Raw genomic sequence first — 16,048 nt, 5'->3', positions numbered from 1 at the left:
ACTGTAACAGACTTCTGGAAAAAATTTGCAGTAGTAGCAAAAAAAAAAAAAAAAAAAAAAATATGTCTGAAACCATCTCCGCCAACGAGCGGGATCTTCCATGCGTTAGGATGTTTAGCCGTAATGATCCAACTGCTAAATGGGAAGAAGCAACTGAAAAAGTTAAATACAAACAGTATTGCCAATATGGGGTTATGTCTCATAACCCAACCTGTAATGCACTGGGAACTCTTGAAATTAACTGCAATACCTAGTAGGTAACAGGTAGCACTTGAACTTAAAGCAGAGGCAAAATCAGCCCTCTCCAAATAGGGTAACTGTCTCCCAGATGAATTCTCAGGATCTCAAATGGGAGCACAACAACAAGAACTGCACACTATTACACTTGACCCAAACTTCTCAGTCTCCCTCTGCACAACCACCCTGAGGCCTCTGTTGTGGTTTCAAAAAAAGTGAACTTGCTCTCTGACGGAAGCACAGAGTTTGGAATTATAGAGCATGGCATGTTACTTGCAGCTGCTGTAGCCGTTTAACATCTGCGAACCGGGCTTTGCGCAGCTGAACCCCTGCAGAGAAATGAGATGCGGGCCTCGTTATAAACGATGTTCCTTTTTTTCATGGCAATTCGTAGAACAAATTCTTTATCCTTGTAGTTAAGCAGTCTGGCAAGGAAGGTGCGTGGTGGGTTCCCAAGTGGTAGAGACCAAGGAGGCATCCTGTGTGCCCGCTCGACTGAGTATAGTGGGGTAAAAGCTTAATTCCAAAAACCTCCACCAGCCACTGCTCAATAAATTACATCGGGTTCCTGCTCTCCAACTTCTCAGGGAGCGATTTATTATAAACGTCACTGCTTTAGTGCACTGCCAGGTCTTTTGCAAATCATGGCAGATTAGGCACAACTCCTCCTTTAACTGTTCTCTTTCAGGGCATCTATTGAGGCTGTGCATTTGTGAACAGCGCTGAGAATGTCAGCTAGAGTGGGTTGCGCAGCCTCATCTTCCTCTGTCAGTAATCTGAGCCGTAATGGCCGTTGAGGGGCCCTGTGTGGACAGCTCTCCCTTTTCCTCAATGTGAAAGATGGCTGGAGTTACCTCCAAGTCCTTCCCATCTGTCTTGGGTGTTTTAGGAGGTTTACTCCCATCCTTTTGCTTCTCCCCACCATGAGGATACTGAGGGAAAGTTGCAGTGGTGCCATGTTGCGGGTCAGGCTGCCAACCATCCTCCTGCTTGCGGGTCACTGTGCCACCGGATCGGGCAGCCAGGAGGATCGGATGCACGTATAGCAGGATCAGGTGAAAATGTACCCCCTGAATCCAAGTTTGGAGCTGTATCTAGTCAGGATCGAGCGCAGGAGCTCTGCGAGACAAGTTCGCTCACATGCAGCTCTTGGCCAAAGTAATTTTGAATGCAACAACCACATAGTACATGTGTTCACTGAACTGTGTTCAGTGCCCCACTGACTAATAAAGTGAAGTCGTCATTGTTAACACATGCATGTTCCAGTCCATTCTCCTTGGCTGCCAGGTTACATAATTGTCACGGAAAACATTCTCGTTATCTTAAAAAGGCAGGATACTTTCCAGACAGACTTTGTATATAAAATAAATAAATAAATAAATATTAGATAAAACCAGGGCTGTGGAGTCAGTAGATAAATGTTTGACTCCTCAGTTTTATGTACTTCCGACTCAGACTCCCCGACTCCTCTGTATTAATATGCAAATGTATTTTATACATTCCTTGAGGGAAAGAAACGCAACCTACCACAGGACTACTGGCTGGGAAGCCAACAGTCTACTGTATTGCACAGTTTAAGCAAAAGACAAACACAATGAAAACAATCAAGTGGCTGGATAGTAGCAGCAGGCATAAACATCAGGAACAGGATCTTTACCAGTTCAAAAATACAGACCACATTATTTGGTTGTTTTAGAACAAAAACAAAGCTCATCTATAATGAGCCAAAAACAAAATCTGTAAAACCTAGAAATGGTTTATATTAATCTTGAAATGTAGTTAGTTATAGGCTTAGCAAATGCAAATCAATTCAATGTAGAGTTCTAAGGAAGAGAATTGCCTCTGCCAGATCCTCTTTCATAGAGGCTCTTAAGTCAGACTTTATTATTTTTAGGGCTGAAAATAATCTTTCGACACCGACTTGGGTGGGTGGCATTGCAGTAACTATTCTGGCCACATCACTAACGATCTCTGGATAAACAAGGATGGCTTCTTCAACAGTAAGTTTTGATGAGCGATCATACTTTTCAACTTCTTTTAGTGCTTTATAAAACTCCTGTTGGAATTTTTTTATTTGGACACTTACTGGTTCTCTAACATGCGTTCCCTGTAAAAGCAGAACACAACACTATGGAAAGTATAAGTATTGCAGCTCCTAATTGTGCGTTGTGTGCCATATAGTGAAGCACATGAAAAGCATGCTTCTTCACGGTCACTTAACGTGTTCGTTTTGCGGTTACGTGAGGCACTGCATGCATTGGTCTTTATTCTTACAGTAGAGAAGTCATTAATTATAACTTTTTGTGAATTGGGACATTTAAACTTGCTTTTTTTTATTCCAATCTAAATTTAGTAGGAGTCGGAGTCGGTGCATTGTTTGCCGACTCCAGGTACCCCAAATTTCCCCCCGACTCCGACTCCACAGCCCTGGATAAAACAAGTGACCGAGTCACTGGAATACATAGTAGTAAAATAGAGCCTTACCCAATATTGAAGTCCCTCCACACACTCTGACCCTAATTTCTCCTATAATGCCCTGTACACAGGATCGGTTCGTCTGATGAAAACGGTCTGATGGACCGCTTTCATCGGACGAACCGATCGTGTGTGGGCCCCATCGTTACCCCCCCCCCCCAATCGGTGAAAAAATGTAGAACCCGTTTTAAAATTATCTGATGGTTAAAAAAACAATCGTCTGTGGGGAAATCCATAGATCAAAAATCCACGCATGCTCAGAATCAAGTCGACGCATGCTCGGAAGCATTGAACTTCATTTTTCTCTGCACGTCGTTGTGTTTTACGTCACCGCGTTGGACACGATCAGATTTTTAACTGATGGTGTGTAGGCAAGACTGATGAAAGTCAGCTTTATCGGATATCTGAAGAAAAAACCCATCGGTCCGTTTTCATCGGATGAACTGATTGTGTGTACGTGGCATTAGATCTGCAGTTTATGTAAATTCTCTCAAGCATTACATGGATTGAACATGGTGTGTGGCCCTTTGGTGATATCAGGAGCCTCGTTCGAGGCCCCTTTTAGCTCACAGGTCAACAACCACTGCTATAGTGTTGTGCATGTTAAGCCCCATGCTAGCTGTATCTCCTGCTATTCACGGTGGTCAGTCAGAAGGTCGACCATAGGAAGCAAATTACATTATGTGCATGGTTGTGCGAGTTTTGAAAGTTGCAGTAACAGTTCACAAAGAGAATGAGGTCAGGGTGGACTAAATATAAAATTTGCCTGGGCACTGGTCTCCTCACAACATGTTGCTACAAACTGTCCCGTCTTCCACAACTGAATAAATAAGCTGGATATAAAACAGATTTATTTCATTCAGCCTGTGTACTGAACTAAAGGGTTCTAGCAGATTCCTCCATCCATGCCAACAGTACAGATGGATGAATCACCTGCTGTGGGTCAAGTGACCGGTCACGTGACTGGGGTTTCCTCCAATTACAGAACTCTTTCTGCCAAACTGTGCAGAAGGCACTTTGTGAGGCATCACAGGCTCCACAATGTGGCATAGTATAGTGGAAATTTGTATTCACTGCTTATAAAATAGGCCCCTTTAAAATTTTTAACCTGTGTTTTAATGTCTCCTTAGATAACTGAGCATTTTTTTTTTCTGATTCTGCTGTCAAGAAGGTGCATGTGAATAAATCCAAAATGTTTACTATAAATGGGGAGGCAATTCAAAGGGGTTTTAAAAATAACAGATCTGCTTCAGACTCTCCATGTAGTATCACAATATGCGTTCTCCAATTCCACATGTACCTGGTTTTAAGTATTGCCTTCAGCGCTACCTACTGATGAAACCGATAAGACAACATGGCCATTTAGATGCGACGATATGCCTTTGTGTCACTTCATTTCAGAATAGTTACTTCAGCAGATCAAGAACATAAACGATATCCTAGAAAGCGCTATAATGTAGAGATCATACTCACAATAGTTAGAATCCTTGCTTCAACCTTTGGATCTGTCCAGTCCTGGAAGAAAGAACAAAATTATGTTAAAAACTTGCTTTGCATACCACAGCGAGTCTGGTTCTTTCAGATGAACTTCACTAAGCAGAGCTAGCAATCCACAGATATTCGGTTAATTACACTGATACTTCCAACAACTGCCCATTCTACAAACAACTGCTCATCATATATAAAAGCCAGAAAGTTTTACACTAAAAGTTATACTTAGAAATATTCCTACAGAATGTTTAAAAAAAAAAAAAAAAAACATTTCTCATGACGTGGTAAAATTTTTTGCTTCTTATTGCTTGTTAACTTATACAAGTTTCAATCTCTTAAAACAAAGGTTGTGCTTGTTGCAACCTAGATAAAAAAAACAAGCACTTAAGCCCAACATATAATAAAAGAATATATAGCACAAAAGAGATTATGCTAGTGGATGTTGTCCATTTCAAAGTCTACAGAACTAATTACAATTCTAGCATTCACTTCCAAGAGTCGTTTTTCCTGTCTTGAAAGATGGCTTTTGCTTCTAGTAACAGGGAAGGTGCTCTAGCTCCAAGATTATTTTTGCTGAAGCCGTTATGTGAAACTGGAGCCAGGAGGTATAAAAATAACTTACTTGCTCATCACACAAAAGGAGAACACATGCGATCATTAAACTATATCCAGAGAATTAGTGATGATCGGTTGCGTAATTTTTTGACAGAAAACATGTATATATTTTGAGAATCAGAATAAAAATAAGAATACCACCCAAAAATAATATGCAACTGTGAGTAGAGTCTAGCAGGCTGAGTCACCCTGCAAGTTTTTTATGTCCCGAGACATATTGCCGCTTTCATGTCCCGAGACATATTGCCGCTTTCATGTCCCGAGACATATTGCCGCTTTCATGTCCCGAGACATATTGCCGCTTTCATGTCCCGAGACATATTGCCGCTTTCATGTCCCGAGACATATTGCCGCTTTCATGTCCCGAGACATATTGCCGCTTTCATGTCCCGAGACATATTGCCGCTTTCATGTCCCGAGACATATTGCCGCTTTCATGTCCCGAGACATATTGCCGCTTTCATGTCCCGAGACATATTGCCGCTTTCATGTCCCGAGACATATTGCCGCTTTCATGTCCCGAGACATATTGCCGCTTTCATGTCCCGAGACATATTGCCGCTTTCATGTCCCGAGACATATTGCCGCTTTCATGTCCCGAGACATATTGCCGCTTTCATGTCCCGAGACATATTGCCGCTTTCATGTCCCGAGACATATTGCCGCTTTCATGTCCCGAGACATATTGCCGCTTTCATGTCCCGAGACATATTGCCGCTTTCATGTCCCGAGACATATTGCCGCTTTCATGTCCCGAGACATATTGCCGCTTTCATGTCCCGAGACATATTGCCGCTTTCATGTCCCGAGACATATTGCCGCTTTCATGTCCCGAGACATATTGCCGCTTTCATGTCCCGAGACATATTGCCGCTTTCATGTCCCGAGACATATTGCCGCTTTCATGTCCCGAGACATATTGCCGCTTTCATGTCCCGAGACATATTGCCGCTTTCATGTCCCGAGACATATTGCCGCTTTCATGTCCCGAGACATATTGCCGCTTTCATGTCCCGAGACATATTGCCGCTTTCATGTCCCGAGACATATTGCCGCTTTCATGTCCCGAGACATATTGCCGCTTTCATGTCCCGAGACATATTGCCGCTTTCATGTCCCGAGACATATTGCCGCTTTCATGTCCCGAGACATATTGCCGCTTTCATGTCCCGAGACATATTGCCGCTTTCATGTCCCGAGACATATTGCCGCTTTCATGTCCCGAGACATATTGCCGCTTTCATGTCCCGAGACATATTGCCGCTTTCATGTCCCGAGACATATTGCCGCTTTCATGTCCCGAGACATATTGCCGCTATTCACATACTCTTCATACTCTTGATGTTACTGCCAATCCCTCAGTTTTCCTTCTGAAAACTGACCACACTAAGCAGGAGAACACACTGTGGCCAGTTCTCTACTATGTTGGGAACTCTGTGTGCTCTCCTCCAATGATCAGACTTGTCCTGACACGTGCCCCCTGCAAAGCCATTTACAGGGATGTTCAGGGTGCTGCCGCTTCTCCCCCCTCAACTCTTATGCTGCTGAAAACAGAGGGAATGTGATCACTTAAAAATATAAAAAATAAAATCTATACAAAATGTGTTGCCTTTAATTACTACTTTAGGCCCGTTTCACACTTGTGTAACTTTTCCTGTGACTTGGGACTGCAAAGTCGCATCACAAGTCATACCCCATGATTTCCAATGAGTACCATTCATATCTGTGCAACTTCAAGTCGCAGCGACTTCAAAGTAGTCCCTACACTACTTTGGTCCAACTTTGATGCAACTTGTGGTCCATAGACCTCAAGATTACACAGGCATTACTTCAAGTCACATCAAAATTGTGGCAAAAGCACGTACAATTTACTTATTTTTTAAAACTGCCCGACTTTCAGTTCACATTAAAAGGGGCCTAAAAACGTAAAGGTTTTTTTTATAAGGTGGTTGTTTAAAAACACTGTCATCAGGATGTAGCTAGTTCTGGGTTAAAAAAAAAAGTAGTATGTTTTTTTTTTTTTTGGTCATTTTATACTTACCATGGTGGATGCAGCATCTGTCCCCCGGCGCCTCTGCACCGAGAGCAAAGCGATCGAACACTGGCCGATGGCTCGATTCTCACAGCTCCCTGAGCAGAGAGCTGCTGACTGTCAATCAGCACCTCTGCTCCTCCACTCTTACTGGACCGCTGAGCTGTGGAGGGGCGGAGAGCGACAGTCTCAGGCTCTCAGCAGCTTGCTGAGAGGCAGAGACAGGCATCAGTTCAGTTCGGGATGACACGGTGCCTGTACCGATTTCTGATGTCAGAGAGCAGATTTCAGTCCGCTTTCTGCGGACAATGGGTCACTGCAGTGCAAAACGAATTGCACTCCTGTGACCCATAGGAGAAGCCCAGCCAAAACGAGATTAGGCTGGACTTCTCCTTAACCCTGGGTTCAAACTAGTGCGATGCAGGAATCAGCGCGGTTCCAGCATCGCTCCTCTCCCACAGGCAGTTCGCGCTGCCTTCTGCGAACCGCTGTGGGCGTCATTAACAAAGTTAATAACTCTCTCAGTTTAGTTGACAGATCGCAGTGCGAACTGTGAACTTGCAGAGGAATCGGATAATCTAAACCAAGTCCCTGCATTATTTTCTGTGCGAACCCAATGAGAGTTCAGCCATACAACTGTATGGCTGAAATCGCATTGCTCAGAGATCACATGTGATCGGCACCTGTGGTGTGGGTGACGATCACATGCAAGCTCTGAGATCGCGATATTGTGAACCCGGGCTTAATTCACAAGATCTGCACAACCTAGTCTTGTAACTCAACACAAAATGTATAAAACATCTGTTGTGTCCAAGAATACGTAAGAGGCTCCTGTGGCTTGTAGCTGAAGCAACTATGTCTGTCAATTCTTCACACCCCAACATCCTATCATCCAAAACCTCACTGGCTAAGAACAGCACTTTCACTGGACAGTAGAATAGCAGGTGGGAGAGCATAGTCCCCATCAAAACTCCATATGAAAACACAAGCCTGCACACTAAAACTTGTGCACACTAGTAGACATTATGTGGAGCAGAGTGTGCATCGTTACAGAACATCAGACTGTTCACAATTTTCACTCTTTTTTATTTTATAGAAAAGTTAAAGATTTCAAAACAGGTCTATGCACTGTGGAGTGAGGACATGCATGTCTGCACTTTCACGCAACGCAGCGCAAACCACCTCAACCTAGCGCTAAGCTGGTGGGAACAGGGCATCTAGAAAAAAATAGTTTTCACGTGTGCCTTTGTGCCAAGCCTATGTTGACCTATACAGACCCACTGCGCAGCTCAACTGATATTATAACTTAAGGGCTCGTTCATACAATACGCACTAAATCCAAGGCCCAAAAAAAAACAAAAAAAAAAAAAAAACTGTTTTACAGAAGCAATCACTGTTTTAAAAGGCTTTATTGCTTTAAAAAACTGTGGTCATTTACACAAGTGCGCAACTCACCACTTGTACACGTAAATGCAGTTTTACACGCAGACATAAAATCCCACATTTTATAGTTTTGGCACGGAAATCATGAAAAAGAAGAAGGGCACACCTGCCTTGTGCACCATGTTTATTTGTAAAAATATACTGAAAACCCAGGAGGAAACAAACTTGTAAAAAAAAAATTTTTTTTTTTATATTTATGGGAGACTTTACTATATCAGTTTTTGGAGAATTAGGAAACTAGAACTAGTATGAAGACCAGTTGGAGAACAATGAATGGTGTTTTTAGTTACAGACACTGTATTGAAGATAAATATGACTCGTTGCTGCAGTATCTGAATAGGTGTAGTGTAGGGCATATCTAGTTATAGTAGATGGAAATGGTAGCAACAATGCCAGGCAAAGTGCACTCCTTAAATATAATTTGTAACGTTTTAGATACATTGAACTTGTTTGTGAAAAATCCCAAGCATGATAAATAGGCAGACCTTTACTATTTTTTAAAGTGAACCTCTGCTTTGTCCATAGAGGAAAGATGGGTTCACTTAAATCCTTCCTTCCATTTTTTTGTGCACCACTGCTACTTCATGTAGCCCCAATGCTTCGGGCTCATGGTTTTCCTGCTCCTATGAGATAGCGGTGAGTTAAACCCCAACACTGTCAAATTGGGTAATTTGTTATGCTTCTCCATACTTTGGGCGTTTCCCTTAAAAAAAGTTCAGCGGATGCCCATGCTCACAGTTACTCTTGGTGGGCGCTGGAACGGGCCCTGCTGTGAAATATTATATCAAGAATTGTAAATTACACACACCTATTGAACAGGGACAGAACAATTGGGCATTAGGCACTGATGCCAAAACACTGCAACCCCTCACAGATACTCTGTTGGAGCGCAGGAATGAGCCCTGCTGCAAAGTATTACAGCAAAAATTGTAATTACACGCCCCTGTTAAACAGGGGCAGAAAAATTGGGCCTTAACCATTGGTGGCGGTGCCCAGAACCAAAAATTTTCTTGCAAGCTATCAACCTGAACATTGAGGAGGAAGAGGATAGTCACTCAGCATAACAGGATAGTCACTCAGCATAACAGGATAGTCACTCAGCATAGGCAGTCTTGAAGGGATCTCACATTAAAAAAATAAATTATTCGGTTACATCAGCACCAGGTGCTTGGTAGCTGGTGATCCAAGACTGGTGATTCATTTTTATGAAGGTAAGCCGATAGAGTCGGTGGACAGGCACACCCTGTGATCGGTTACAAAGCCTCCAGCAGCACTGGATCATCGTCGAATTCCTTTTGGAGGTCAGCCAGCCGAGCACTAGCATTATATGACCGGCGGAAATGCAGACTTTCCTGGCTTGCCTCAGGACATCCTGTAAGCCCAAGAACCGCTGCATCACCAAGTTAAGGACATGAGCCAAAACAGGGTGGCGGGACAACTTCAAACACTACTGTACCTTGTCCTTCCCAGCTGCCAGCAGAGTCACCCAATGCACCGTAAAAGATAGGCAACGTCCCTGTCCATGCCTGCTGGACCAAGAGTCAGCGGTAATATGCACCTTACCGCTGACCGCCCTGTCCAGCAAGCCAAGACATTGCCTTCCACATGCCGGTAGAGAGCCGGAATCGCCTTACGTGTTTGGGAACCTGCCACTGAGGTACCGCACATTCCACAAACTCACGGAAGGGGGCAGAGTCTACCAGCTGAAAAGGCAGCAGTTGAAGTGCTATCAATTTAGCCAAGCTAGCATTCAACCGCTGGGCATGTGGATGGCTGGGAGTAAATTTATTTCGGCAGTGCAGCAGCTGGGGCTGGGAAATCTACCTGGTACAATTGGACTTTGGTGTACCGATAGCAGATTGCCCGCAAGTACTTGGCAGTGACACACCTAATTCTACACCATCATTCCTCTAAGTGCAGGTTTCTGAAAGGGCTGAAGGTATAGTGGGGTTGGATATCCCAGCTGATGAGAAGCAAGGAGAAGTCCGCTTTATTCTTTGGTGTGGGTCTTTTATGTACGCTTGCCAACGGACTGCATGGCAGGTCGACATAGGTCTGGTCAAGCATGTAGTGCCCAAGTGGCTGATGTTTTGGCCACGCGAGATACGCTTCAGACATATGTTGCAAATAGCAACGTGAGATCTGCTGCACACATCTCAAAAAAGGCCCACACCAAAAAATGTTGTAATAGCGCACAGAGTCAGCAGCGCCCTGCACATGCAGAGCTCTGCGGTGTGATGCAGTCGGTTGGCTGCCCTTAATCTGGCCCCTGGAGGGCATCCTGCCTCGTTGGAGATGTGCCGCCTCCTCCTCTCTCCTATCAGGCACCCACATACAGTCAGTGACCTCATCATCCCCTCCCTCCTCATCACTGGAGCAAACCTGGCAGTATGCTGCAGCTGGGTGAACATGACTGCCAGTTTGCTGTCCTTCTTGGGCACCCCCTCTCTCTGGGCTCACGTCACTGCCTTCCTCAAGCTGGGTACCATCCTCCTGCAGCATGCACCCAACACTGTGGTCAAACAGTTCGGGGGGACTCCTCAGGACATGGTGGGGCTAGGGAAGGAGTGACTGATGCCATTGAGCTGAGGGAAGAGGCAGCTTTGGCAGACAAAGTACCCTGAGCCTGGGTGAGAGGATGAGCTTCGCCATCCACTCTACCAACTTTTCGGCATGTTGTGGCTCAACACGGCCAGCTGCCGAAAAAAAATGACAAGCGTGCCCCACGGCCAAGTGCTGATGAGGATGCACCGTGTCCACGACCAGCACTGTTGCCTTTAGACAGAGCCTGCTTGCCCTCTTTTTATTGGTCTGTAATTGTCTGCCTCTCCTTGTTGGCCTTCCAGATATACTGTATTTGATGTATTGGAATAGGTACACAAGGAATTGTCGGCAGTCAGCTTTAGCTGCACACTGTACCCAGTATACAGTACACCGACTTAATAAACTGCAGCTTAGCTCAGTCAACTGCCTGTATTAGCAATAGAAAAGGAATAGTCTGCAGTCAGCTTTACGTGCACACTGTGCCCAGTATACACTCCACTGACTTAATATACCGCAGGTTAGCACAATCAACTGCCTGCCTGTATTATTAGTAGAAATAGAATAACAGGAACGCTCTGTAATGAGATCTAGCTAAACTGTCATATAGATATATACATATACATATATATATACATATACATATACACACACACACACACACACACACACACACACACACACACAACGCTTTGTGTGTGTAATTTAATATATATATATATATATATATATATATATATATATATATATATATATATATATATATATATATATATATATATATATATATATATATATATATATATATATATATATATATATATATATACACACACACACACACACACACACACACACACTGGATATAACTAGCTCAATCAACTGCCTGCTCGATCTAGCTATTGCTACCTGAAATAAAGCCACAATCTCTCTCTCTCTCTCTGAACGTCGGAACACCCTACACAAGGCCAACATGCAGGTGGCCTTATATAGTGTGGGGCGTGTACTTAGTCCCCCTGAGCCATGATTGGCCAAAGGCACCCTGGCTTTGGCCAGTTATGGCTCCCTGTGCTGACGGCGCTGCGATTGGCCAAAGCATGCGGGTCATAGTGCATGCTTGGCCAATCAGCCAGCAATGCACTGCGATCAAGCAGTGCATTATGGGCCGTGACATGCAACTCGAATTTGGCGCGAACGGCCCAAAATGTTCGATCTTAGTCAAAACGAGCCAACCGCCGATGTTCGACTCGAACCTCATCCCTAGCCGCCATTATATATATTTTATTAAAAATGTCATAAAAAACTATCCCCTATTTTGTAGACGATATAACTTTTGCGCAAACCAATAAACGCTTGTTACAATTTTTTTTTACCAAAAATATATAGAAGAAGAATACGTATCGGCCTAAACTGAGGTTTGGTTAAACCCACAAGTGCTTTTTTTACCACTACTATTCCTTTACATTGGCTTTTAGAATTCACAAATGCAGCAATTTACAAATCAGATGAAGTTTTTTCCCAGTGCTAAACCTTTTTTGAAAGATAAAAAGTGCATTTTATATACCGTATACCGCGCACTTTTTTGTCCTGAAAAACAGGGCAAAATCGTGGGTGCGCGATATATGCCGATACCCGCGCTTTGTTCGAACCACTGCGTCGACATATACCGAGCGCAGTACACTCTGGTATAGTCGGGCAGGTTTGGCTCCTCTCGCGGTCACGTCGTGTGCGTCCTGTACGTTGTACTCCGCTCGGTATATGTCGGCGCAGTGGTTCGAACAGAGCGCGGGAAGCGGGGATCGAGCGGGGATGGCCGCAGAAGGACGCCGGACCGGACGAGGCCGCCGATGGACGCGCTGGACGACGGGCAAGACACTGCAGAGGGGCTTCCAAACTAAGTATTTTTTTTTTTTGCAGGAATGTTCCTCAAATTCGGGGGTGCGCGCTATACCCCGGTAAATACGGTACATCTATATAGATCAGACCAAAATGAGGGACACATGAGGGATAGAGGGACATTGCTCCAAATCAGGGGAGCTATGATATAGGCACCACATAAACAAACATTGCTCACAGAAACATACCTTATGTAACATCTCCGCCAGTTCTACACACAGAGCAATGACATCCCTACTAGCAGAATAATCATTCAGACGTGTGAACAGATACCTGTGGATATACATGTGTGAAAATAATATACCAAGCATCTACATTACTTCTTTAAAATCGTGAAACTCTGATACTTTATAGCAAGCCCAGGTTAAAGTGGTTCATAAATAAAAAAAAAAAAAAAAAAAAACACACAAAACAAAAACACTTTATTTGAATGCATTCTATGCTTTAAGGTCCAAGCCCCTCTCCCCTAAACACTTACCCGACTCTTTACACTGCTCCCAGTGGGAACCCGCTGACCCTACTGCTGACAGTTTTTATGCCTGATTTTATTTGCTGAAATGTGAGTGTAATTTCTTTTGTTTTTACTGCCAAGTAAACCTTTACATACAGAATTACACTATGTGCATCTTTGCTTTCTCTTACATTCCTTCTCTATGAGCTGCGATTTTGAACCACTTACGTGGGTCCAAATCATTTAACATCTAAGGCTATTATTGGGATTATCCTCTTCCTGGTACGTTTACTGAATTGCATCGGACCTCTCCCTCCTGCCTGCCATCTAGGACACCTCCAGAAGTGGGATACCATCAATTATAAAGCCTTTATGACCCATTAGGTATAAGCCTATTTTGGGTCCACTGAATCCGGTAAGCCTCCAATTACTTTCGGTGGTGGATACACTTTTGATTGTCACTCCATGCCTATGAAGACAAGTCACTTCACTGCAGATTGTTTCACTGAGTGTGGGGAGTGTTTTGACTATTGCATATGAAACCTCACCTACAAACTTTTTCTCATTTCATCTGTGGACTCACGAATTTATAATTTATTAGTACCTTCGGTACCTTATATTGAGTTTGCATCTAGCATTCCTATCACACATGTATCTAGCGCTACACTTTTTTGTATATTGTTTGTTTTCACAGAATTGATCTATTTCTGTTGTGTTGGCGGCCATTTATATGTTTAAGTAGCGCGGTGTTATTTATACTATTTGTATAATTTTTTCAAACATCTGCTACTGTCCATCAAACATTTGAGACTTACTGGCACTGTGTGCGTCTATGGACACACACAGCCCGTCACAGGAGTTTGCCAGCAGGCATACCCCCTTAGCACATGGCCTGCTGAAGAGGCACCTGGAGGAGCAGACAGCCCCGTTGGGGGACTCCAGAAAAGGAGGCAAATGACCAATCAGTATAAAAAAAATGATGTAAAAGAAGAATACCAAAAAAAAGGAGATACCGTTGTGAAATGTAGAAAATTTTAAAAAAATAAAAAAGATTACCTTTTGCATTATTGACCCCTGAAAATGTTAGCTGCCTAGCTATTAGAAAAAATTAAAAATCTTTAACTGCACATCTGTGCAGAGTCAGAGTCTCAAAATACTGAACTGAGAGAGCCGGTGTTCTTTCGAGAAGTGTCCCCTATCGAATCGCATGCGCAGAACGGTGCTGCAGGAAGTGTAGGATGTGGAACAGAAAGTCCCCTTCTCCTGAAGCCCCCACTCCCCCCCCCCCCCAAAAAAAACACATGCCAAATGTGGCATGTAAGGGGGCGAGGAGTGGGTTAAGCGGAAGTTCCATTTTTAGGTGGAACTCTGCTTTAAAATACATTTTCCTTCTTGGTTTATTTCAGAAGTTTTCATTCTTTAACATGAAAGTCTTCCATTAATTGACTTCTGCTACTAATGTTTTTGTTTTACAAAAGTTAGCTCTGGTTTCTTACTTTTATTCTTCCTTCTTCCAAACTGAACCCAGAGCAAAGGATGTAATAGATTACTTAGATTGAGAGGACATTAACTGAAATTACTATTTGTTTTCTGGTGTTCTGTCGAAAAATGCCCGGCTGCAACTGCGCACAATAGCCAACATCGTGCCACAGGCTTCCGATGCTTGTTCAGGTCTGCGAGGGGCGGATATGTGCATTGTGGGGGGGGGGGGGGTTTGAACAATGGGCAGTGCTGCAAAGATGGGGGCGGCTGCTCATCATTAACAAAACCGCCCGTTACAGACATGAACAAGCATCGGGAGCGTGTGGCACAATGTTGGCTATTGTGCGCAGTTCCAGCCGGGCATTTTTCGACAGAACACCAGAAAACAAATAGTAAATTTCAATTTCAGTTAATGTCCTCTCAATCTAAGTAATCTATTACATCCTTTGCTCTGGGTTCAGTTTGGAATCGGCGCCGCACATGCGCAGTGGGTGCCCGGCCGTGAAGCCGAAAGCGGTCACTGCCGGGTGCCCACACTAAGAATGAAGACGCCGGCCGGCGAGGGGGGGCGAGGAGCGGAGCCCCGGCCGGCGCGTCGCTGGAGCCGGTAAGTGTCTGTTTATTAAAAGCCAGCAGCTACACTTTTTGTAGCTGCTGACTTTTAATAAACTAAAATAAAAGGTGGAAAACCCCTTTAATTAACAGCTTATCGCTACACACAGTTGCATTTAAATAGTGAGTTACCTGTTAAGCCAGGAGAAGAGGCCTCGTGCTGCAGCCACAATATCTATGATGGAGGCGAGCTGTTTGTGAGTAGGTGACAGAGTAGTCGGTTGAGAGACTGAGGCTTTCTTCAGGGTAATGATGTGTGAGCATAACAACTGAGCAACTCTATGCAGCTTATCGGTGAGGGAGCGCAGGCTCTCTCTCTGCAGGTCATAATGCTAAAAAAGGAGACAATAAAAAAACAACGACACTCAATAGATAGAAAACTTTTACAGATTTAGAATGAACAGTAAATTATTTTACATTTACATTTTTTGCCACTTCTTGATTTAATTAAAAAAAAAAAAAAAAAAAAAAAAAAAGGGATCTAAAAATTTGCATTTGATAACGAGTAACTACTTGAATTATGTAGAAATCGCAATGTGACTCGTGCATGCGCAGTACGAAACCGGCTGTGAAGCCTGAAGGCTTCGCAGCCGATTTCCCTTACTTGTAATGCGTCACCTGCACCCAAAGCTGAAGGGCCAATTAGCTTGGGGTGCCGACATCTTTGCAAGTGTTCTTATATTAAAAAAAAGGTCATCAGCTACAGTATTTGTAGCTGCTAAACTTTTCAATTTTTATTAAAAGGCTGGAACTCTGCTTTAAGCATTTATTAG

At 43.7% G+C, this 16,048-nt stretch overlaps 1 protein-coding gene across 3 annotated transcripts in view; it reads right to left on the bottom strand.

Annotated features, from left to right (window-relative positions):
* Positions 1 to 16,048, bottom strand: part of CNKSR1 (connector enhancer of kinase suppressor of Ras 1) — an 82,803-nt gene that overhangs the window by 47,398 nt on the left and 19,357 nt on the right. For all 3 annotated transcript variants that reach the window (XM_040337909.1, XM_040337910.1, XM_040337911.1), the window contains exons 3-5: positions 15,408 to 15,607; positions 12,919 to 13,003; positions 4,186 to 4,227 (exon numbers count right to left, since the gene is read on the bottom strand). In XM_040337909.1, the coding sequence (XP_040193843.1) occupies positions 4,186 to 4,227; positions 12,919 to 13,003; positions 15,408 to 15,607 (327 nt within the window). The remainder of the gene's footprint in view (positions 1 to 4,185; positions 4,228 to 12,918; positions 13,004 to 15,407; positions 15,608 to 16,048) is intronic.

This window comes from Rana temporaria, chromosome 2 (genome assembly GCF_905171775.1).
Source record: "Rana temporaria chromosome 2, aRanTem1.1, whole genome shotgun sequence".
NCBI classification, from domain to species: Eukaryota; Metazoa; Chordata; class Amphibia; order Anura; family Ranidae; genus Rana; species Rana temporaria.
This window is presented reverse-complemented; position numbering and strand designations above follow the sequence as displayed.